Source organism: Panthera pardus, unplaced genomic scaffold (assembly GCF_024362965.1).
Source record: "Panthera pardus isolate Hobbes unplaced genomic scaffold, ASM2436296v1 HiC_scaffold_4, whole genome shotgun sequence".
NCBI classification, from domain to species: Eukaryota; Metazoa; Chordata; class Mammalia; order Carnivora; family Felidae; genus Panthera; species Panthera pardus.
In genome coordinates, this window is record NW_026526969.1 from 15,905,018 (window position 1) to 15,926,114 (window position 21,097).

Sequence of the window (21,097 nt, forward strand, 5' to 3'; positions counted from 1 at the left end):
CAGGCACGCTGCAGCCCCCTCCTCCGACCTGGGCGCTCTCCCGTCTCGGAATGCGGGTGGAGGTTCCTCATTCAGGCGCCCCAGGCATCGGATTCTGGGCGGGGGCGCGTGGCAGCCGCCAGGTGAGTGCCCCAGACGCGCCCCTAAGCCCGCCCCACCTCTCACCAGAGACTCACTCCCCCTCCTTTTATGGAGACGGGGAGGCAGGGGCCCTGGATCCTAGCGGTGGAAAGAGGCCCGAGCGCCGGGGCGGGGGGCCGGAGGCGGGGGCCGGCTCGCTTTTGCCCTTTTCGGCGTAGCAGCTCTGGGCGCTGCCCTCCGCCGCCGCTGGGGCCGAGGGAGGAGAGCCGACGACGGCGGCTCTTCCGCGGCGGCCTCCTCCCCTCCCCGTCCGGTGCCGCAGGATTGCAGCTGGCACTGGAGGGTGGGCAAGCTCCGGGGAGGGGCGCGCGGGGAGCCCCGCCGGGCGAGCGGAGCCCGGCGGCTGTGCTCGGAGCCGGGCGCGGGGCTTTGATGGATTTTACTGCCTGCGTGAGCGCCGGCGTGTGCTCACTGCGGCGGCGGCGGCGGCGGCCGGGCCCTGCCCGGCCCGTGCGGCCCCCGCGCGCTTCCGAGGTGCGGGTCCGGGGCCCGGAATCCGGGGGAGGCGAGGGGGAGGGGGCGGGGGAGGGGCGCGGCGGCGGCGGCGCTATAACCCCCCTCCCCGCCGCCGGCCGGCTCCACACGCGCGCCCTGCGGAGCCCGCACAACTCCGGCGAGCCGGGCCTGCCGGCGCCTCCTCCTCGTCCTCCTCCTCTCCCGGCGGCGGCGGCGGCGGCGGCGGCGGCGGCGGCGGCTGCTCCAGCTCGGCCCTGCGCCCGCCCTCCTCAGGCCGGCGCGGCGAGGCCCCGGGCGGGCGGCGGCTGCCAGGCGGCGCGGCCGCGGGCGCTGCCCGGCTCGGGCCGGCGGAGGGCGGAGCGCGGCGCCAGAGCCGAGGGCACGCCGCGGAGGGGCGCACGCAGGCCTCCGGGCCGCGCCGTGCTGGGCCGCGCCGTGCCCGGCCGGGCGGCGGCTGCAGGAGGAGGGCCGGAGGCGAGCGCGGGGCCGGCGGTGGGCGCGCAGGGCCGCCCGCAGCCCGCAGGGAGAGCGCGAGCCCGCGGCCGGGGCCCGGCCGGGCGTCCAGACAGGTGATGGGTGGTGCGGCGGCGGCGGCTCCAGCCTCGCTCCGGGGTCCCTCTCGGGGCTGATGCCCGCAAATATGCAGAATTACCGGCCGGGTCGCTCCTAAAGCCAGCGCCGGGGAGCGAGCGCGGCGGCGGCCAGCACCGGGAACGCACCAAGGAAGAGGCCCAGCCCCCGCCCTCCGCCCCTTCCGTCCCCACCCCCTACCCGGCGGCCCAGGAGGCTCCCGGCGCGGCGGGCGCGGCGAGCGCGCACTCCCTGCTCCTCCTCCTCGCTGGCGCTGCCCGCCTCTCCGCACTCGCTGCTCGCGCCGGGCGCGCTCCGCCGGCTCCCTGCTCTCCGCGCCACCCTCCTCCGGGCCGCGCTCCCTGAGGGATGGTACTGAATTTCGCCGCCACAGGAGCCCGGCTGGAGCGCCCGCCCCGCGGCCTCGCCTCCCCGCCGAGCCGCCAGCGCCTCGGGACGCGATGAGGACCTGGGCTTGCCTGCTGCTCTTCGGCTGCGGATACCTCGCCCATGCCCTGGCCGAGGTGGGTGCCACCCCCGCGCCCCGTCCCCTCTCCGACTCCCCCGGCGCACGCCTCCTGCAGCCGCCCGCGGGCCGGGGCGCCTCGGGCTCTGGGGCTTTGCGGAGCGCATTTTGATTTCTGCTAGGGTGGTCGATTTTTTCGATTTTCCCAACTGGGTTTTATTTTCTGCCAAGCCGAAGTGTGTCTGGTGAGTTTCCAGCGTGTTGCGTCGCTCTGCCGTGGAGGGACGGAGTGGCGCGGGGTGGACGAGTGGGGAGAAACTTCGGGGGGCGCGGGCCCCTCTCCGGAAGGGGAGTCCGGAGGGCGGCGGACAATGCAGTATCGGGGTGCGGGGAGCGCAGAAGGGGGTGTGTGTGACCTGGCGGAGCCAGCGGCGGATAAACAGGGGCGGCTGCTGCGGCAGTCCCCGTCAGGCAGGGTGGGCAGCGGGGGGGGGGGGGGGGGGGGGGCGGGTCACAGCCCCTCCCTCCCGCCCACCCCCCCGGTCCCTGTCCCTGAGCCTAGCCCTGGCTAGGCTGGGCCGGCGCAGTCCCGCCAGCCCGGGGCCTGCTTACAGGTGGCTGAGTGAGGCGAGCCGGGGCCGGGCCAGGCGCCCGCGCCCTCCCACCGCCGGCGTCCCCACCCCCCCAATGTCGAATCCCGAATCCCCGGGAGCTCTCCTGTGATGAATGACTTTCTGCAGCCCCCGTCGTGGGAACTTGGTGCTTGAGACCCCTTCCCCACCCCCTCCCCAGCAGCGACCCCCGACTCCCTTTAAAAATCTGGAGGAGGGGGGAGCCCGCGAGGCGGGGGTGGTCTGGGCAGGGACCGCGAGCTGCGAGAGGTGGAGATTTAACCCTCCCATTGCCGTGCAGCCTCTCCCAGCCGGCGGCTGGATTTGGGGCGTCTTGGGCGGCGCTAGGGCCCCGGCCGGGCCGTAGCGGGTGGGGCGCGCGTGTGAACGAGTGAATGCGCGCGCGCGTGTTTTTGCGACGGAGACCCTCGACCCCGCAGGTTGGGCCGGGGATTCCGGGGTGTGAAATTTAAGCCGCTGGCAGGATTAAAGTGTTAAGGCTGCCGTGACTTTCGTCGCCGATCCGTGACGCATTTCAACTTGATCTTTCTGGATGTCGATTTCACTATTAAATCAGAAACTCCTCGGGCTCTCGCTGCCCCTAGACCTACTGTAACTGACACCCGGGGCGGAGGGTCCGCAGTGCCGGGCTTTTGTTTGAAAATTTAAAGGTGGGAGGGCTTTCTTTCTGCAAAGGTGGACCTGGACGGGAGCCGAGCATTTGGGGTCTCACCCAGCCCCACCCCTGGCCTCGGACTCCAGGGCCCCGCGGGTAGGGGCCGGGCAGCCTTCGAGCAGGAGGCCGGGGGGGCGAGGGGCGGGCGCGGGGGGGGGGGGGGCGCAGGGCGCGAGCCGGCCCGGCCGCTGGCGCTGACCGTGTGGGTCTGTTTGCAGGAAGCCGAGATCCCCCACGAGGTGATTGAGAGGCTGGCGCACAGTCACATCCACAGCATCCGGGACCTCCAGCGACTCCTGGAGATAGACTCCGTAGGTAAATCGCGCCCCTTCCCTCGGCGCGCGGGGTGGGTGTGCGGGGGTATGAGCCCCGCGCCGCCTCCCGCGCTCGGGCCGGGCCGGGCGCCGCTCAGGAACGAACCGAAAGGTCAGAATCCAATCCCGGGCCATAAAAGCCCAGGCGGATGAGTCAGGAGTTTCTCTTCCAATCCCCACTTTCTCTCCGGAGGCGGCCGCGATTTGCTCGCTTGCCCGGGGATTGTTTTTGCATTTAAGGAAAATGCCGTGTGTGTCACTGAAAGTTCAGCCGCATAGGGGGCGCCGGCGCCCGGGCCAGGTGTGCGGGCCCCGGGCCTGCCCTCCGGCCGGAGGAGCGGCCGAGCGGGCCGGGGCCTGGGCGCGGAGCCCTGGCCGTGCGCCCCGCGGGCAGGCGTGTGCTGGGGGAGCTGCCCCCTTGTCTTCGCGGGGAACTGGTGCCCCGCTCCTGTGGCGGGGGCGGCGGGGCCTTTGTGGTTTCCGGAGACCCGTGCCTTTCTCTTTTCACGGGCCAATAAAAAGGCACGTCTTGGACACATCCGCTGTTTGGGGACTATTTTGGGGCTCACCCCCAGGCCCTGGAGCCTAGCCACTCCGGTTTATCTGTAAATGGAGAGTTTTGAAGATCTTTAGCGTCAGCTGCAGAATTGGAGGGGACTGGCGCGCACAGGTCCCCTGGGACCCAGGTTGTAGTGGGTGGTGTTTGTTGATGGCTGGCTGCACTGCGGTGTGCACTGAGGGGGCCCTTTTCTAGAGGACCAGGATTCTGACCCACATCTTCGCGGTGTCCTGCTCGAAATTTGTCTTTGGTGGGGGAAACGAGGCATGTGGAGGGTCAGCGACAGAAATGCATCTGTCAGAGGACATTTGTCAGTGTCTGCTTGAAAAGAGGCCCAAGATGGACTTGTCAGACAGAGCCACGGCAAGTGGTGGAGGTCGGTGGAAGGATTCAGTGAAGATTTCTCTCTCCCTGCAGACTACCCTGAAAGAGGGGGGCCGAGGGGGAATTAAGTAAAATCACATGGTCTAGTCATTTGGAAATTTGTACCTAATTATGGTGGTGGAGAGGCCCGAACTATTTTCATTTCATGCCAAGACCATTTTCTAGCAAGGCCCATGGTTTCTGTAGTTTCGTGACCCAGGAAATCCTCTGGCTGATCCTTATCAGGAAGGGGGTAGAATTTCACTTGGAGATCAGAGTTGGGCCAGGGGGGGATTTTGGTCTGGTTCCTTGATGTGTAACCCTGGGGAGAAGGATTTGGCTTCGGTTAGCTGAGGAGAAGCCTGCATTCTGCTGGGCCCTGGCGGATTTGTACCAGTGGGGAGACCGCTTCCCTGAGAAGGTTCACGGCCTTTTTTTTCAGCTTTCGGGAACGAGGCCTGTGAAGGGCTGGGCCTCCCTGTGGGACGGCTTTGGGACGCCACCGGGAAATGGGCCATTCACTTTCTGTTGGGACCATTCTTATTCTGGTCTCTGCAGCCCCGCCCCCCACCCCCACCCATTATCACTTTTTGCATTTGCAGCTGGGTGGGTTATGCTGATGGCATTCCTGACCTGGGGGCTGTTGGGCCCGGGATTCTCTGGGAGGGTCCAAACTGAAGAAGCTGGACGCACCAGCTAGTTCCCTGGGCTGGTCTCAAATTGCCCCCTTACCAAAAGCCCCGGGCCCTCCTCCTCGTCCTGCACCCCCACCCCTGTCTGCCGCACGGTTTGGGGTCTGGCTAGGATCCTGGGTTAGGACTCATCTTGCTGGGGATACCGGGGTGAGAATGGAGCCGGGCTTCTGGGATCTTACGTGCTCGCCAGGAGCGAGGGGCCTAGGAGGCCCTTTGTGACACAGCCTCGGGTGGCTCTCCATCCAGGTCTGGCCCCTTTCACGGGGATGTGGAAGCTGGGAACCACGGCAGTGCGTGGCCTCTGGCCTCAGCGTAGGGGTTGCTGCTGGCTGCTTCTAGAGCTTGTTTTGGGGTCTTTCCCCCGCAACACCTGTTCCCGCCCAAAGGGATGAGTTGAACCAGATCTTGCTGTTGGGGAAGGTTGTAAACAGCCGAGGGGTCAGTTGTCTGTGCACTGAGCTGCCCTCCAGGCCCTGGAGCCTGTCTGGGATCCCTGAGGAAGGAGCTGGGGTGTGGAGAAACCCAGACACCCAGCCGGTGGGTCTTTATCCCTCTTGGTAACTCAAGGGTGAGGCGCCCCCCCCCCCCCCCCAGGTCGGAGGTCGGGGTGTGAAGGGAATTCGGCCCCAGGGGCAGAAAAGGCTTTTTCTTACAGGCTGACTTCTCCCTCCTGGCATGGGCGGGGCTTAGGGGGACCTGTAGGATCCCGGGGTTCTTCCCCGTGGGTGGGTGGGTGTATCCCCATTTTACAGATGAAGCCTGTCCCGGTAGGATTCCTACCCCAGGGGCGATGGCAACAGCCCTGAGTCTGAGCGTTGCTGGAGGGCGAACGGAGTTGGGGCGTCGCTGACTCTCCACGTGGGGCGTTTGGGTGGAGGGACCAGTGTGTGGTCTCTGAGTGACCAGTAGCTGGAGTTCAGGATGAGAAAGAGCCACTGAGCAGGACAGCGGGGGTGCTTTGTTATCCCAGCAGCCGGGGCTGGGGGGGGGGGTGGTCACTGAGTGACTGATGCATAAACATCCCCGTCCTGGGCCATTAATGCTGCTCTAGGACTGAAGGCTGGACGGGGCTTGTCCCCATCCTGAGCTGTCAGTCGGACATTTGTGCACGGGAGACAAAAGGGAGACCCACTTGATTAACTGTCCTGAGAGCAGTTTCAGGGCATCGCTCAGGCGGGGCCTTCTCCCCCAAGTCGCTGCTGGGCCATTTCTCAAGCGGCATCAATCAGAAGGCCGCTCCCCCGTGAGCGTGGATGGGCGCGCAGTGCACGGCCACCCATCGGGATCCGCGGGCAACGGAGGGCGTGTTTGACCAGGAGCTATTTCTCTCCCGCCTCTTGTCTTGAAAGCAATCTGCCGGTTCAGGTTTCAGCGCCGTTGATAAGCTGGCAGGGCCCTTGTCTCCTCTGTTTATTCAGGCGAGAGGCCCGGACGGGGCTCCCGGGTCCTCCTGTGGCCATGCCCCTACCCAGCGCTCGCGTCTTGGGCCTCAGTTTCCTCAGGTGTCAGGAAGTGGAGGCGCCCCCTGGGGACACGTCGGGACCGAGTCTCCAGGAAAGCGATAGGTGACCCCTGGCTTTAGTAAGTCTCCCGCGTGCCGTGACGCTTGCCCCTGGAAGCTGACAGCGGGCCGGCTTCTCTTTGGTGTGGGGACGGCAAGATGGCCGCCACCGGGACGTGACTCATAAATGTCACTTTTTTGCGAAAAAATGCCTCTTGTAACAGTTGGTTGATGGGAAATTCTTACTGCATGAATAGTTGTGTTCTGATCTTATTTCGGGTCTCAAAAAAATTAGTGGCAGTGGAACATTGAGTCATTTTAAGTGAAAAGTTGGGTTTTTCCCAGACTTCAGTTTTCTGAAAGAACGTATCTTGTGCTGATTGCACCTTTCGCCTGGTATTCGGTTTTCATGTTGAAAGAGTGGAGCTTTCGGATTTGTGGGTTTGTAGACAGTCCCTGAGGCCTTGGTGGTCCGGGCGCCCAGGAGGGGGCCTCCGGTTTGGGCCGGTGGCCGGGACACCACGGAAGAAGGGGTCTGCTGGAGCCCCTGTCTGTTGGAGCTCCTCAGACCCGGGGCCCCTGCTCCTCTCCAGGGGGAGGACGAGGCTGGAGGGGGATGTGGAAGGAGACCCCCTTCCCCCCCGTGGCTGGGTCTGGGGTCAAGGCAGGGAGACCAGGTGCGACCCACAGCAGTCATCCTCCGGGCACAGGCAGTGTCATGGGGCCTGGTCGGTGTGAGTGGCAGGCGGCAGGACTGTGTGTCCCTCCTACCCCCCCCCGGGGCTCCCCTAGGCTGCCCGGGGGCACTGGGGTGGGAGAGGGCGGTGGCGTGTGTCCTGGGGCTGTCGCGGGCCTGGGGGATGAGGGTCCGGTTCTGATTTTAGCGCTGGGACCACTGCTCTGAGGCCAAGGGCAGCAAGCACGCTTGCCTTCCTGCCAGCCAGCCTCTCGGCCGCGCACTGGGATTCCCGCTCCTTTGCTTCTCTGCGTGCGTTTCCTGTGGACTCAGAGTGGGCCAGGCGGGGTCCAGCTGTCGGTCCAGTGGGGCCTGGCTTCCCGTGCCCCTCAAAGGTTAGGGTGCTTCATCGAGAGTCGGTCTGGCGAGAAAGAGGGAGACACACACACACACACACCCCAGGAAAGTCACAGCGTGCTGGTCCTTCTGGCACCTTTTCCCGGAGGTGGGCCTGGGAAAAGGGGGCTGTGAGCAGGGGGCCTGGGTCTTTTGGACAAGGAAGGCCTTCCGTGCTCTGGCCCTCACTTGGGGAGGCGCCCCAGGGGAGACCACACGTGGCCCCTTTACCCCAAGTCCACAGCTTTGCTTCAAGGTACGGCCAGGGCACAGCCCGGGCCCCTCTGTGTGTGCTTCGCAGAGGTTGGGGGGCCGAGTTTTGGCAGTCAGGACTCGCATCCTCTGCGCCTGTGGGAGTGGCGGGTCTCCTAGGGGACCCTGTCTGTCTGGGGGAGGCAGGTAGGAAGCATTGCTGGACAGGCCCCCGGGCGCCACGCAGACGGTGGGGGCTGCCGGTCACCATTTCCTCTTTCTCCCTGCAGGGCCCGAGGGTGCTCTGGAGGCGAGTCTGAGAGCCCACGGGGGCCACTCCTCCAAGCATGCGCCCGAGAAGCGGCCCGTGCCCATTCGGAGGAAGAGAAGCATTGGTGAGCCCCGGGCCTGCCGGGGGGGGGGGGGGGCGCCGGGCTGGGGGGGGGCTCGCCCCCACCGTGCCTTCGGGACCACCACCCCCGCCCTCCTCCGTGAAACAAAGGCCCGGCCTGCGCAGGGGCCCCAGCGACTTCAGCTCTGGCCGCCCGCCGTCTCTGGAGGCCTCCCTCCTCTGCCGGGGGCGTCTCCCTGCCCTGGCCCGTCTGCTGCCTGCTGCAGCCTGGCCTGGGCCAAGAGTTTCCAGGAGAGGAGAGCCATCATAAATTCCTTAAGTGCCCGGTCTTGTTGGGGCCTGTTCTGGAGGAGGCCTCGCTGGAAAACGTGGTCGTGTTTCATTTGCAGTCTGTAGCGCGGTGCGCTGGAGCTCAGGCTCCGGGCTGCGGAGCCAGAGATGCGGCCGAGCTGTGTGTGCTGGGCCCTGCCCTCGGCCCCCGCCCCGCTCGGCCTTGGCTCCTGGGCTCTGCCCGGCCTGGGATCGGGTGGCGTTTCTGTCCTGTCGCCTAGCAGGGCATCCCCGTGTCTGCTGGCCCCTGAGGAAGGACTGGCCGTCGTGGGGGGGGGGGGGGGCGGGGGCTCTGGGGGCTCTGGGTTGGCTGCGACACAGCCTCGGCCTGCGCTTTCTTGCGCTGGGACTCGGGCTCCGGGGTTGGAGTCGATGCCACCTGGGGGTTCGTTCCTGCCACTTTTCCTTACTGCCTGGTTGTGACGACACACTGCTGCTCTCTGCTGTGTGCCATTGGGCAGCACCTGCCTTCTCTGAGCTTTAGATGTCCTCCCAGGAGGTAGATTTCCTAGCTTCTGTCATTGAGCGCAGCGTGTGGGCGATGATTCCTAGCGAAGGCAGCGGACGTTTACCGTTTGACTGTAGGTTTCAGGTTCTCCAGACCAGTGCCAGAGGCCTGTCCTATTCCAGACCAGGAGCCCTGGACTCAAGTCCTCTCTCCCCAGCTCCACCCTCGGTCCCACCTGGATGGGTTCCCCAGACCCCTCCCAGGTGGTGGGCACTGGGCTGGGAGCTGAGACCCCCCCCCCCCGCCCCCCCCACCCCCAGCACCCAGCCTTCCCTGTAGGTGGGGCTGTTCTTGGAGGCCCAGTGCCCCCCTCTCCAGGTGCTCCCTGAGCACCTTGGGGGATTCGAGTACCCCGAGTCTCCTGAGGCTCTGGGGGGGGGAGGTCTCACCCTAGTGGCAGATGGGCAGGAGAGAGGCTGGCACCCCTCCCTGGCTTCACCCACATCTCAAGCTTGTCTGCAGAAGACAAGGCCCTGCCTCATGCCAGCTGGCCACAGGGGTCAGGCCGAGCCCTCTGCACCCAGGAGCGGCTCCCTCCAGTTCTGGGCTCAGGGGTCCCTGCTTGCCCCTGGAGGCAGCAGCTCCCGTGGGCAGCACCAGAGCCTGGCGGGGCTCTCCAGGCACACGGTGGGGGGCCCTCCAGGCACACGGTGGGGGGCCCTCCAGGCACACGGTGGGGGGCCAGGGCCAGCGCCACAGCCGGATGCTGCCAGAGGGTGGCATGTGCCCTGGGGTCCCCGGGTGGATTCCTCATCTGGCGGGCATGCCCTGGCGCCCCCTGAACTTCGGGGCTTCGGGGTGGACGGGCTGGCCTGTGCTGAGGAGCACAGAGGAGGTAGCACCAGCTTCTCCTCGGAGGCCGGCGGGGTGGTCTCTTGGTGACCTTTGCTGAGCAGAACTGTGGCTGGTGGGGAGGCAGGGCCGTGTCCCTTCCTGGGGCAGGGCCTGGCCTTGTGGGGGTGGCAGCAGGCAGGGCTGTCGCTGTGGGGGTCCCAGCCTCAGCTTCCCTGTTCTACCCATTTTCCACCGGCCCTGGGAGCGCCCTAACCGTCGATGGAGACACTCCCCTTTCAGCATCGGTTCCCACGCCCGCCCCCTCTGCGGGCCACCTGGGGCTTCCCTGGCCTCTGGGCTCCCTGTGTCTTGTGGTCCCCTTTGCCAGCAAGGCCTTTCTCCTGGGGGGTCCCCGCCTGGCCCTCGCTGCTGCTCACTCACCTTGATCCCGCTCAGATGCACCTGTCCGGGTCCGGGGTGTCTCTCCCCCTTTGCAGGGCTCGGGAGCCTTTCCGCTTGGGAGAGGCCGCGGCCAGGTGGGGGCGCACCAGCCCGAGCTGGGCTCCCGGTTGCCCCTCCAGGGCCGCGCGGGTCACGGGGTGGCCTGGGTGCTGGTGGGAGCCCGGGCGTGGCCTCTACATTCACTGTGGCTCTTGCCCTGCAGAGGAAGCCATCCCCGCGGTCTGCAAGACCAGAACGGTCATTTACGAGATACCTCGGAGTCAGGTCGACCCCACGTCTGCCAACTTCCTGATCTGGCCCCCGTGCGTGGAGGTGAAGCGCTGTGCGGGCTGCTGCAACACCAGCAGCGTCAAGTGCCAGCCTTCCCGCGTCCACCACCGGAGCGTCAAGGTGAGCCCCGGGGGCGCCCTGCGGCCGGGGACCTGCTCGAGTCCCGAGGCCACGCCCGTTCCTTTGGCCGCACTGCCAGGCTCTGGGTGCAGAGCGGGGGCGGGCAGAGCCGGGACTGGGGCTTGGTCGGCTGCCGGGGGGGGGGGGGGGGGGGGGGGTGGGGGGCGGGGGGAGTGGGGGAGGGGTGTCTGGCTCCCTTCCCCCTCCGCCGCACACAGCCTCCCCCGCGAGGTCGCCGTGGGGAAGGGCCGTGAGGAAAGCAGCCTCGGGACACGTGTTGCTCGTGCACTGCTGCGTGTGTGCTCCGAGCCCCGTGCCACGGGGTGCGTGTGTGTCCGTGGAGTCCTTCTCCGGAAGGGCCCTCCCGGGGTTGCCTCCCTCTCCGGGGCCGCAAGGCCAACGCTTCCCCTCGTTCTCGGAAGCCGTGCTCTGCCCGGAGACCCCCAGGATCGGCGCTGGGCTCACTGTCCCAGGCAGGGTGCCGGCCGTGGGGACCTCCGAGGCAGAACTGGGGGAGGTGTCTCTTCGGGTCACTCTGGCCTGCCAGATGGGGGTCTGTTTGGGGGGGCCAGTGGCCGGAAGGTTCTGCTGGGGCGTGGGTCTGCTTCCCTCGGGCCTCATTTGCTGCATCTGTGAGATGAGTCTGTCTGGGGCTGTGCGGGACCCAGGCGAGTCCCGGGTGGTCCCTGTCTCCGGGAGGGGGCTGCCTTCCTGGGAAGCTGGCTCTGGCCTGGCGGGTTACCGTCCCGGGTGACCCTGGAGTGTGGACTTGGGCAGCGGGCAAGGCACGTCAGACCTTAATTGGGGCTGTGGTCCTCGAGCACCTGGGGCCTTGAGTGAGCAGATTCCACGGCTTGCTGCACCGTGATCCCCAAGGCGGACGCTCCCCTGCAGCGGGGCTCGCAGGGCGCTGGCCAGGGATGCTGACTCTTGTCTCCACGGGGCTCTCGGGCCTGACCCCTGACGGGGCCCCCAGCCGGGTGCCGAGCCCAGCACTGCACCCTTGTCAAAGGGGGACACAGAGGCCAGAGGGGACAGGACCTGAGCATTCTGCACCTGCTGTGGGGCCGTGGCCAGTGCAGCCTCCCTCAGATCTCGGTGTCCTCACCTGTGCCATGTTGTGAGGGGGCCCTGAGCCCCAAGAATCCAGGTGCTGAGATCTTTCCTTCCTGGGTGTGGGGATGGTGGTGCTCTCTTTTTTTTTTTTTTGACATTTATTTAGTTTTGAGAAACAGAGTGAGACAGGGCATGAGCAGGGGAGGGGCAGAGAGAGAGGGAGACACAGGATCCGAAGCAGGCTCCGGGCTCCGAGCCGTCAGCACAGAGCCCGACGCGGGGCTCGAACTGAAGTCGGACGCTCAACCGCTGAGCCACCGGGGCGCCCGGTGCTCTTGATGGGACAGCCCCACGCATGGGCGCTGGGGCTGCCTTTCGTGTCCAGTCGGGCTCTCGCAGATACAGAGGTGCGGGAATGAAGTGGGCTCCTGCCTCCCATGGGGTAAGGACTGTAGAGCGTCTGGTCCTGGGACGGGCAGGGATGCCCTCTCCCTGGCCCACCTGAGTGGGTGGGTGGGGGTCCAGACGCTCCCGCGGGGCCTCCAGCACGGTGTGCGTTGGCGGGTGGGGGGTGCGGCCCATGTCTGCCTTGGGCACAGGCCCAAAGGGCTGGGCAGAGTGGCACTGGGCCAGGGCTCCCCCTACGGGCCTTCATCTGCTCTGAGGGGGTCACGGTCCACCCAAGGGGACAGAGGAGCTAGTCCTGCAGCTGGAGCTCAGTGGCCCGGTTCCATGTCCCGCGTCCTGCTCCTCTCAGACCCCTTCCTCCTTCCCCTCTCCCTGCCTCCCCATCACAGGGTTGGCAGGGAAACATCCGGCCCCAGACACTTGGGGTTTTGGCCGAGAAGGGACAAAAGGTCAGTGGGAACAGGAGGTCCATTGTGGAGGCCAGCCTGGCCCCCACGCCTGCCCAGCGAGCTGTCCCTGGTCCGTGGGGTTTGAGGCAGAGCTCATGGCCCTGGGCTCTGCAGAGTCCCGGGCTGAGCGTCCGTGAGGGGCGCTGGGGGCCAGCAGGGGACCGTGTTGCCGGGCAGGTGGGAGGTCCTGCCCCGGGCTGGCACGTGCCTGGTTTTCTGGTTTACGGCCTTTTGATCACAGTTGAAGGTCACAGACTGGAGAAGGGAAGGGAAGGCCGGGAGTGGCCACCTCCTTGAAGCCCAGGCGGTGAATTGTCCAGTGTGCCCAGCTGAAGGCTGCCAGGGGTCCCCAGGCCCTGAGCGTCAGGACTCGCTGACGTTGGAGGGTGGCTCTCCTCTGTGACCGCCATAGAGGGTGGCCTGAGGGTTCTTGTGACCCCAGCTCGACCGTGGTTTCAGGTGCGGGCCTTCACTCTCTGGGGCTGTGGCCTCGTCCGTTCTCCGGGACCTGCCCTTGGTGGGGGACTGGACCCCATGGCCCCCCGCGGGTCCCCCTGGGCTTGCTAGGGACGGCTGCCATCAGACCTCAGGAAGAGGTGAGCACGTGGTCCTGGGGGCCGTGTCCCTGCATCAGCTTGCCGTGGTCAGTGTTTGGGGTCTGCTCTTGGGGGCACCAAGCATGCTCTCTGACTGGTATCCCGGAGGGACGAGCCCTTCCTCTACTCCCCAGTGAGTGCTGACCCCAGACCCTGCAGGCATCTGACCCTGTCCCCCACACCCAGGCCTCGTGGGCCAGGAGAAGGTAGTGTAGACAGCACAGCCCCGGACTCTGGTGGTGTCGTGCTGGTTGGGCCGGCTATGGGGTGGCCCTGGGAGTTGGGGGTTCCCGTGTTCTTCAGGTAGCCCGCGGGCTTACAGCTGAGTTGGTCACTCAGTTAAGTCGGTCAGGCCCGCAGGTCTCCAGAGGCCAGGACCCAGCTCTGTGGCCACGTCCAGGGCAGCTGGCTGTGGCTTTGCATTGCTAGACCTCCGGCTTCTGGAAGGGGGTCTGAGTGTGTTCGCTGGGGTGCCCCGGACAGGCCTCTGCACCTCGGATGGAGTGGGGGGGGTCCAGTTCAGGGGCCTTGGGGAGAGATGAGCGGCTCTAGCGGCGAGGGTCTCCCGTGAAGGGATTCCGAGCCCCTCCCCACGGCGAGCAGGGCTCCAGGCTCCCGCCCCCTGCCTGCCTGGGGAGAGCCCTAGACGTGGCCTCAGGAAGCCACTGCCCCTGGGCTGTGCTGGCCTTTCTAGCCGGCGGGGGGACGAGGGCTCCACACCGCCTGCCCGCTGAGCCAGGTCAGAGCATGTGTCGTGACCCTGGGGCTCAGTCCCGTGGAGTGGATGTGGAGGACGCAGAGGGACACCAGGAGTCCCGTGTCTGGAACAGCAGGGCTCTGGAGTCCTCATGCCCAGCAGGACAGGTTTCCCCCACTTAGAAAGTCCCTCGGTTAAGGGATGAGCTCAGGGCCTCTTCGGTTTCCAAGTCCAGGCCTCCTTCCAGCGAAAGGAGACGCCCAGGTTCCCTGTCTGTAAACGGACCCTAGCCGTGCCCTCACGGGGTAGCTGTGAGCGTGACAACGAGGGGCACAGGGGGGTCCAGTAAATGCTGGTGTTTGTCATCGACGGTGCCCCGCCCTGGACTCTGGGGGCGGGGGCGCGGAGCTTCAGGTCATTGGTGAGCGTCCTTCGTCTGGAAGGGGTCGTGGCACCACCGGGTGATGTGTTTGGGTGGATTTGCCCCAGGGGTGAGCGGGTGTGGGGCGGTTCATGGCGGGCCGACTTGCAGTGGGAAAGCTGAGTGTCCTGTTTATCAGGTGCAGCTCAGGCCCCCAGGAGACAGACAAAAGGGGAAGGGAGGGAGGGGCGGGGCACGGCACCCCGTCTGGGTTCCTGGATGGGTCTGGGGGCCTCAGCCCCCACGAGGGTCCCCAGGACATAGCTGCCTTGTTCTGGGGATTGGCTGGCATGGAGGCCGCTTTTGAGAATTTAATACTGACAGTGTGCTCTTGGGGGGAAAAATGCAGCCATTTCCTGGCCAGACAGAGGTGGCGGAACGGCCCGGAATCCTCACATACCCAGAAGCAGGTGCAATCATAAATCACTGTTTGTTTTTCTTTGATAAAGACGGGCCCGTCTGAGGAGAAAGTGGGTTCCCAGACCGCAGTGGCTGGGGTTGTGAGTGCTTTGCCAAGGGGACCACGGGGGGTGGATTCGTGGAGTGCCCACCCTCCCCGTGGTGGCCGGTCTGTCGTGTGCAGAGAACAAGCCTGCCCCCCACCCCCTCCCGCATCTGCCCCCCCAGGGGACACAACAGGTGAGGCGCTTGCTGAACAGAGGCTGTGCGAGCAGGGGGGCCAGGCTGGGGTCCCTGCGAGGTGGACCCTCCCGGTGCCCTAAGGGCTGGGGGCCGCTGAGGGAAGGCACAGGGGGCCCCTCGCTCCGGAAGGTGCCCGTTGCAAGTTCCAGTGCTTTTATGCGTGCGAAGTCCTGGGGGCTGTGACGCTTGTGCCCAAGAGCCCCGTGTCCAAGGATTTCTCCGTCTCCCTGCCTCCCTCCCTCCCTCCCTCCCTCTCCCTCCCTCCCTCCCTCCCTCCCTGCCTCCCGTGTGGTCCTGGCTCCCAGAACAGCCCGTGGAGCTAACCGTGCCCTGAGGCTGTGGTTGGTCATGCCCCCAGCCCTTTTCTCTTTCTGTTGTCTACTTAGGAGGCTTCCCAGGCCTGGCCCCAGACCTGGCCTGGCTCCCACCCCACCTGTGAGCCCACACCTGGCCGTCCACATTCACACCTGAGGCTGCACACCTCTTCCCGCGCTCGCGGGGCACCCAGCCCCCTTTGCGCTGCGGGTTAACCATTAATGCAGCCCCGCGGCCACAGGTCTGGACAAGCCAGGGGCCTGCTGACCTGTGGGATGGGCTGTCCCACTTGCCTGGGGTCCTCTGGCTTCTGGACTCCAGGCCTCTGCAAAGGAGCCATCCCTCCCGCCTCCCCCCCGCCCCCCACCACCACCCCGTCCCTCCTGCCTCCTCCCCTCCTGACTGTCCCCAGGCTGGGGGTTTCTGCTGTCAGTCATGCCTGGGTGCACCCTGCTCCCTTTCTGCCTCAGTTTCCCCAGGCCAACAGAGAGGGGGACAGAACGGATACCCCTGAGGGCCGTTGCCGGGACCTGAGACCGCAGCCCCGGTGTTGGCACAGACGGAACGTGTGTCCTGTGCCCGGGTCCGCAGGGTTCAGGGCTGGCGGGAAGATGGCCCTCCTGCCCCTGCTGGGGATTGAGCTCAGGCACTTGGTGGGGGGAGCCCGTTGGGGCTGCAGAGAGGGGCGGGGAGGATTGTTTCTCACGTTGTCTATTTCCTCCGTGCCCTGGGATGAAGCGAGGCCACCTTGACCCTGCTCGCTGTGTGTGCGAAGTGCCCTCTGATGCCAGGTGCATGCGTGTGTGTGTGTGCGTGTGTAAGCAGTTTCTGTTTCTAGGACACGGCTCGTGCGTGTGTGTGTGCTGTGAGTGCACGTGTGTGTCCACGTGGAGGGCGGAGCTGTGTTCCCATGACAGAAGGAGCCCGTGGGGCCCGTGGGGACTTGGTCACTTGGCTGCCCGGACTTGTGCCCCACGGGCTGGACCGTCAGGCCTGCTGCGCTGCAGTTCTGTGCCGAGGGTTTGGGCCGAGACGGCCTGTGGATGGAGCAGGCGCTGGCTCAGTTCTAGACCCTTCCGGGAGGGCCCTGGGTCCCTGCCCATGTTTCCGGGAAGCCTGGCTTTCTCCAGTCCCAGGGCGGCTGCGGCCGGGGCGTGAGAAGGCCTCAAGGCTGGGACTGAGCCCGTGGGGTGGCTGTGGGGTGGCCGTGGGGTGGGCAGTGTGGCCTGGAGCCCGTGGGGTCCTGATCTGCTGTCCAAAGGAGACCAGAATCCACGTCCAAACCTGACAGCCTTCCTGTGGGCCCTGAGGGCTGTGCTCGCTCCTCCTGGGGCTTTGGCGGGATGGGCAGAGGGGAGAGTGACCCCCCCCCCAAGCCCCGTGCAGCAGGCCAGCTCCTCGGCCGTGGGATTTTCCCCTTGAATAAGCAAGCTTGCGTCTGGAAACCGGCCACTGCCGCGGATGCCCTTAAGACCCGGGAGCGAACCCCTTCCCTGCCCTGTGTCCCTCAGAGCTCTTACCTCAAGGGGCACCTGCACGCCTGCCGGCTGGCACCAATGAGCCTTCGGGTTCCGAGTGAAGTGGACCAGACCGCAAATGCCGACGGCTCCTTTTCCGCCAACACTCCTGCCTCTTCCGTCAGGAAGGAGGTCGGAGGGTGGAGTTCAGAGGTCGCCCTCCCGGCCCCGGGTGGGGCCGGGCACCTCCCCACTCCCCCAGTGACTGGTGTGGGGCGCGGCCGGGGCGCTCACGGCGGGGTTGTCCCGGCAGGTGGCCAAGGTGGAGTACATCAGGAAGAAGCCAAAGTTAAAGGAGGTGCAGGTCCGGCTGGAGGAGCATTTGGAGTGCACGTGCACGGCCACCGGCCCGACCCCGGACCACCGGGAGGAGGAGACAGGTAGGCGCTGCCGCTGCCGGGGACACCGCTGCCCGCAGGCGTCGCTGGGGTGCGAAGGGGCAGACGCTCGAAGTCCCCACCACTGGGGGGGGGGGGGGGGGGGGTCGGGGGCCGTGTGGCCGAGAAAGGCCCTGCCCCCGGGAGGTGGGCGCTGGGTGTGCTGGGGGACCTGGCGGCCTCCCCCGTCCCGGGCAGACTTTGCCCAGAAGCAGCGTGGCGTTGGGACCCGCCGTGTCGGGCTGGCTCAGGGCACCAGGAAGTGTCTCTGTGCCAAAGCTAATCGAGTTTTCTTCCAGAAAGACAAACACCTGAGGTATTTATTGCTGCAGCTTTGCAGCCCTCCCTTAGGCCCGCTCACCCTCCCTGCCCTTCTGTTAACAGGAAGGCGTAGGGAGTCAGGTAAAAAACGGAAAAGAAAAAGGTTAAAACCCACCTAACGCAGCCAACCAGGTAGGAGCTGCCCGTGGATACACTGTGGTCTTGCGGGTGGAGGTGTGCTGGCTGATCACACGGCGAATCCCTCCCGCGGCGGCCTGATTGGGCCTGATCCGTCTGCAAGCTTCCGGGGCCTGGCTGGGCTGTGGGTCTGCTCGCTCCCGTCCCCGGCTCCCCCTCCTGCCGCACACGGAGCCTGATCCACGGCTCCCTTCTGCTCTGGAGCCCCTGCTCTGGCTTTGGCCTCTTCCGCTGATTGGGGAGGCCCCAGCATCACGTGACTGGAGTGATTTGGGTTCCTGAACAGCCCTGGGGTAGCTCCGACGTTCGTCAGCTGGGATCACCACGTCCGGCAGGTTACCCGCCCCATTTGACAGATGAGAAATTGAGGCTTACAGGATTGTGGGTTAGGGTAGTCAAAGACCGAGTAGATCCTGCCTGAAACCGTTTCATAAACGTACGGGGCTGTTGGCTACTGTGTTGGAAATTGTGTTTGGCTGCTAGTAACCACACCGAAAACAGGGCTGAGATAAGATAGGCATTTAAGAGTAGGCGTGGCCTTCTCCGGGTATCATCGGGAAGGACCCCTTTCCGTTTGGGACTGGTGGTGTCTGTCCTCAGAATTGCTTCGTGGTTCAGTATGGCTGCTGAAGCTCCGGAAATCACACCTACACCCCAGGCTTGGAAGAGTAAGGTGGGGAGAGGGGCAGAAAAACCCTCTCGGACAAGTGCCCCCTGGGGACTGGTGCTCTCATTCCCTGGCTGTCCTTCGGCTGCCGGGGGCCCGGGAAGTGTAGTCTTGTAGAGAGGTGTACTGTCTCCCAGAGGAAGACGGGGTTTGAGCAGGCACAGCCGTCACGGAGGCCGTTTCCAGCCTTTCTGCTCCTTGTTGGCGGCCTGTCTGCTCTGGAGAACCCCCCTGGCGTGGGGGAGCCCGTAGCGTCCAAAACAGGTGGCTGTGGGAGAAATTCTTAGAGGCGGTGTCCAAGAGCCCGGGCTCTGGTGGAGCGAGCGCGGAAAGCTGCCAGGTCAGGAGTGCTGGGGCCCGAGGGTCCGGGCCATTCAGTAGAATCCTCTGGGGAGGAGAGGTCCACGAGGGGGTTCCTGGAGCAGCCTCAGAACAACTGCCTGGCCGAGGCTTTTGCTTTCCCCGGGGGTGCGGCTCCACGCCTCCCTGCGCATCCAGTCGGCACACTGCTGGTTGGGCTTGGCCTCCATGGGCCAGCCGATGACAGGACCCCGAGTGAGAGGCCAGGGGTGTCCCTGCCACCCCAGGCCCTGCTAGCGTGTGGGCGGTAAAGGTGTTGAGATGAGCGGTGAGCAGGTAACACGGGTAGGGAAGAGTGGCTCTTAGCTCAGAGCTCAGTGTAGTATCTGCCTGGACACAGAGACCCTGCCTGTCTGCCTGGTGGTGTCCATCTTCAGGGTTGTCTCATGGCCCAGGATGGCTGCCAGAGCTCCAGAAGTCACGTCAAGCCCTACGTTGGAGGAAAAAGGCAAAAAAAAAAAAACAAAACAAAAGAACAAAATCCACCGAAACAAAACACAACTTTCTGGGCCTCAGTTCCCCTCATCTGTGCAATGGGAGAATGGGGGCTTGCTCTAAGGAATGTTCTGTGAGATCCCAAGAGTCTAACCCCAATCCTGGTCAGGATGTTACGGAAAGGGTAATGAGGTACATCTGATTTGAAAAATTCCACCAAACCCTCGAATCCCGAGACTCGTCGTGGTGCGTGCGTGAGTGCGTACCCTCGCTCAGGTTCATCGTTCCGCGGCGGTCCCCACCCACGAGCGCGCTCGGTCCCCCCTCAGTGTCCGCCTGTCTCCTCTCTCCCTGCAGATGTGAGGTGAGAATAAGCCAGCGGCCCTTTTCCGGGACACGGATGTACATGGCGTGTTACATTCCTGAACCTACTATGTGCGGTGCTTACTGCCAGTGTGTGGTCTTTGTCCTCCGTGAAAAACTGTCTCCACGCGCACTCTGGAGAACAAAGAGACAGTATACGTTTGTTCAGTGCGACATCAAAGCAAGTATTGTAGCGCTCGGTGAAACAATAGGAAGCCTCGTCGTCAAACAAAAAAGACAGAGAGCGAGCAAACAACCACGAAACATGACAAACAAAACTGACTCACACAAATATCTACACAGTTGTCGGAATGGAGGGACGCCCCGTGGGCCGGACGTGTCGCGCCTCGGTGGACTGGATTTCTGTCCAGGGTGGTCACAGGTGCTTCTGCCGGGAACACAGCGCCTGCTTTCCGGAGGACTCCGGGCGGGCGCCGAGGGCCCTGCGGGGCACGCGGGAGCCAGGAGTGTCTCAGAACCGCCACGGGACTTAGAAACACATCTCCTTGCCGTAGTGTTTAAGTCTATACAGAAACCTTCCCGAGAGCCTTAAGTGGATTTTTTTTTACACCATAAAGTGATTATTAAGCTTTCCTTTTTACTCTTTGGCTAGTGTTTTTGTTTTTGTTCTTGTTTTTTTTTTTAAATGATCTCTTGGATGGCATTGACACCTATAACACCAGGCTGCTGTAAGTCAGGACAGTGGGACGGTATTTCTCCTCGCAGGATGCAAACAAACGAGATGTATTGAAATAAACATGGTGTGCCCACCTATGCATCATTTCCTAAATGTTTCTGGCTTTACGTGTTTCTCCCCTGCCCCATTTCATCTTACTTTTTAATTTAAGCCATTTCGAGAGAACAGTTGCGTGAACCAATCGAGTCCGTCCCGGCCTGCCGGTCCCGGGCTCCCCGCCCTGGCCGCCGCCAGGCCGCCCCTGTGCCAGTGTTTGGACAGAATCTAAATTCTTTATTTTTGGGAAGATGTTACGCTTTACATGTATTCAACAGAAATGTGTGTGTGTGTTGTGTTTTTGTTTTGTAAAGGTGAAGTTTGTATTTTTATCTAATATTACCACTTTTATATACCTGAGAGCCTGCTATGTTTTTTTTTTTTTTTTTGAACCAAAAGGAAAAAGAAAAACTCACCAACAAAACCCGTACACGGGAAAAGTGCTTTGTGGTCCATTTTTCTAGTCGCGTGACCGAGTCTAGACCCGTCTCCCCATCACGTGTCCGCGGAGCGGTTTCTGGAGCTGCGGACGATCATTTGGAGGAGCCCCGCGCCCTCCCCGCCACAAGAGCCCGCGGAGCGAGGCCAGCTCTCGAGATTCCGGAGCCTCGCGGGGATGGGCCAACGGAGCCATGGGGCCAGGGGCGCGGCCGAGCAGACGATGGGTTTAATCTGGAAGTCAGTTGACTTGATTGTCCCCGCGTGCGCGAGCCAGTGAAGGCAGGCAGCCCCACGTCGCCCGTGGCCTGCCGTCCGTGTCCCCAAAGTGGACACGCTACGTGGCCGTCAAGATCCCTTTGCTGTGGGCGGGGACTCCAGCGCGAGAGCGAGTGTCTCCGGTATCTGTGTGTTCGTGGGAGGACTTTTATAAAGGAATTTCTTCAGCAGCACATCTCCACGGTGTAGTTTTTGGTCGGCAGGACGAGCGAAGGGAGCCTGGGGTGGGGGGGGGCGGAGGGGGCAGGTGGCCACGGGCCCCCTGTTCGCGCCCAGCCCCAGGTGCAGCTGACGCCGTGCCGGGCATCTCGAGCCCGCGCCGCTCACGACCCCGTGCGCTGGCAGTGGGTCTGACGGGAGATGGACGATGGTGATTTATGTGTTTATGTCTCCGTGAGATGCTGATGATACCACCCGGTTTCTTCCCTTCGCCCAAAGCCGGCGGACGGAAGG

At 64.5% G+C, this 21,097-nt stretch overlaps 1 protein-coding gene across 4 annotated transcripts; it reads left to right on the plus strand.

Annotated features, from left to right (window-relative positions):
* The first annotated feature begins 4 nt into the window (after positions 1-4).
* Positions 5-20,814, plus strand: PDGFA (platelet derived growth factor subunit A). Of its 4 annotated transcripts, none has more exons than XM_019422371.2 (8): positions 5-122; positions 1,562-1,691; positions 3,139-3,235; positions 7,907-8,011; positions 10,245-10,432; positions 16,787-16,913; positions 17,295-17,363; positions 19,189-20,814. In XM_019422371.2, exons 2-7 carry the CDS (start codon positions 1,629-1,631, stop codon positions 17,348-17,350), a joined length of 636 nt encoding a protein of 211 aa, XP_019277916.1. In that variant the 5' UTR covers positions 5-122; positions 1,562-1,628; the 3' UTR covers positions 17,351-17,363; positions 19,189-20,814. The 4 variants fall into 4 exon arrangements, with proteins under 4 accessions (XP_019277916.1, XP_019277920.1, XP_019277919.1 ...); XM_019422375.2 differs by lacking the exon at positions 5-122 and adding an exon at positions 495-615; XM_019422374.2 differs by lacking the exon at positions 5-122 and adding an exon at positions 882-1,166.
* Positions 20,815-21,097: the final 283 nt, after the last annotated feature.

What these genes read in the sequence shown, in the direction of transcription:
- PDGFA (XM_019422371.2), top strand. Translation starts at nt 1,629, where the DNA reads ATGAGGACCTGGGCTTGCCTGCTGCTCTTCGGCTGCGGATACCTCGCC. An exon ending in CCTGGAGATAGACTCCGTAG is followed by an intron (nt 3,236 to 7,906) that starts GTAAATCGCGCC and finishes TTCTCCCTGCAG; the next exon opens with GGCCCGAGGGTGCTCTGGAG. An exon ending in TCCACCACCGGAGCGTCAAG is followed by an intron (nt 10,433 to 16,786) that starts GTGAGCCCCGGG and finishes TTGTCCCGGCAG; the next exon opens with GTGGCCAAGGTGGAGTACAT.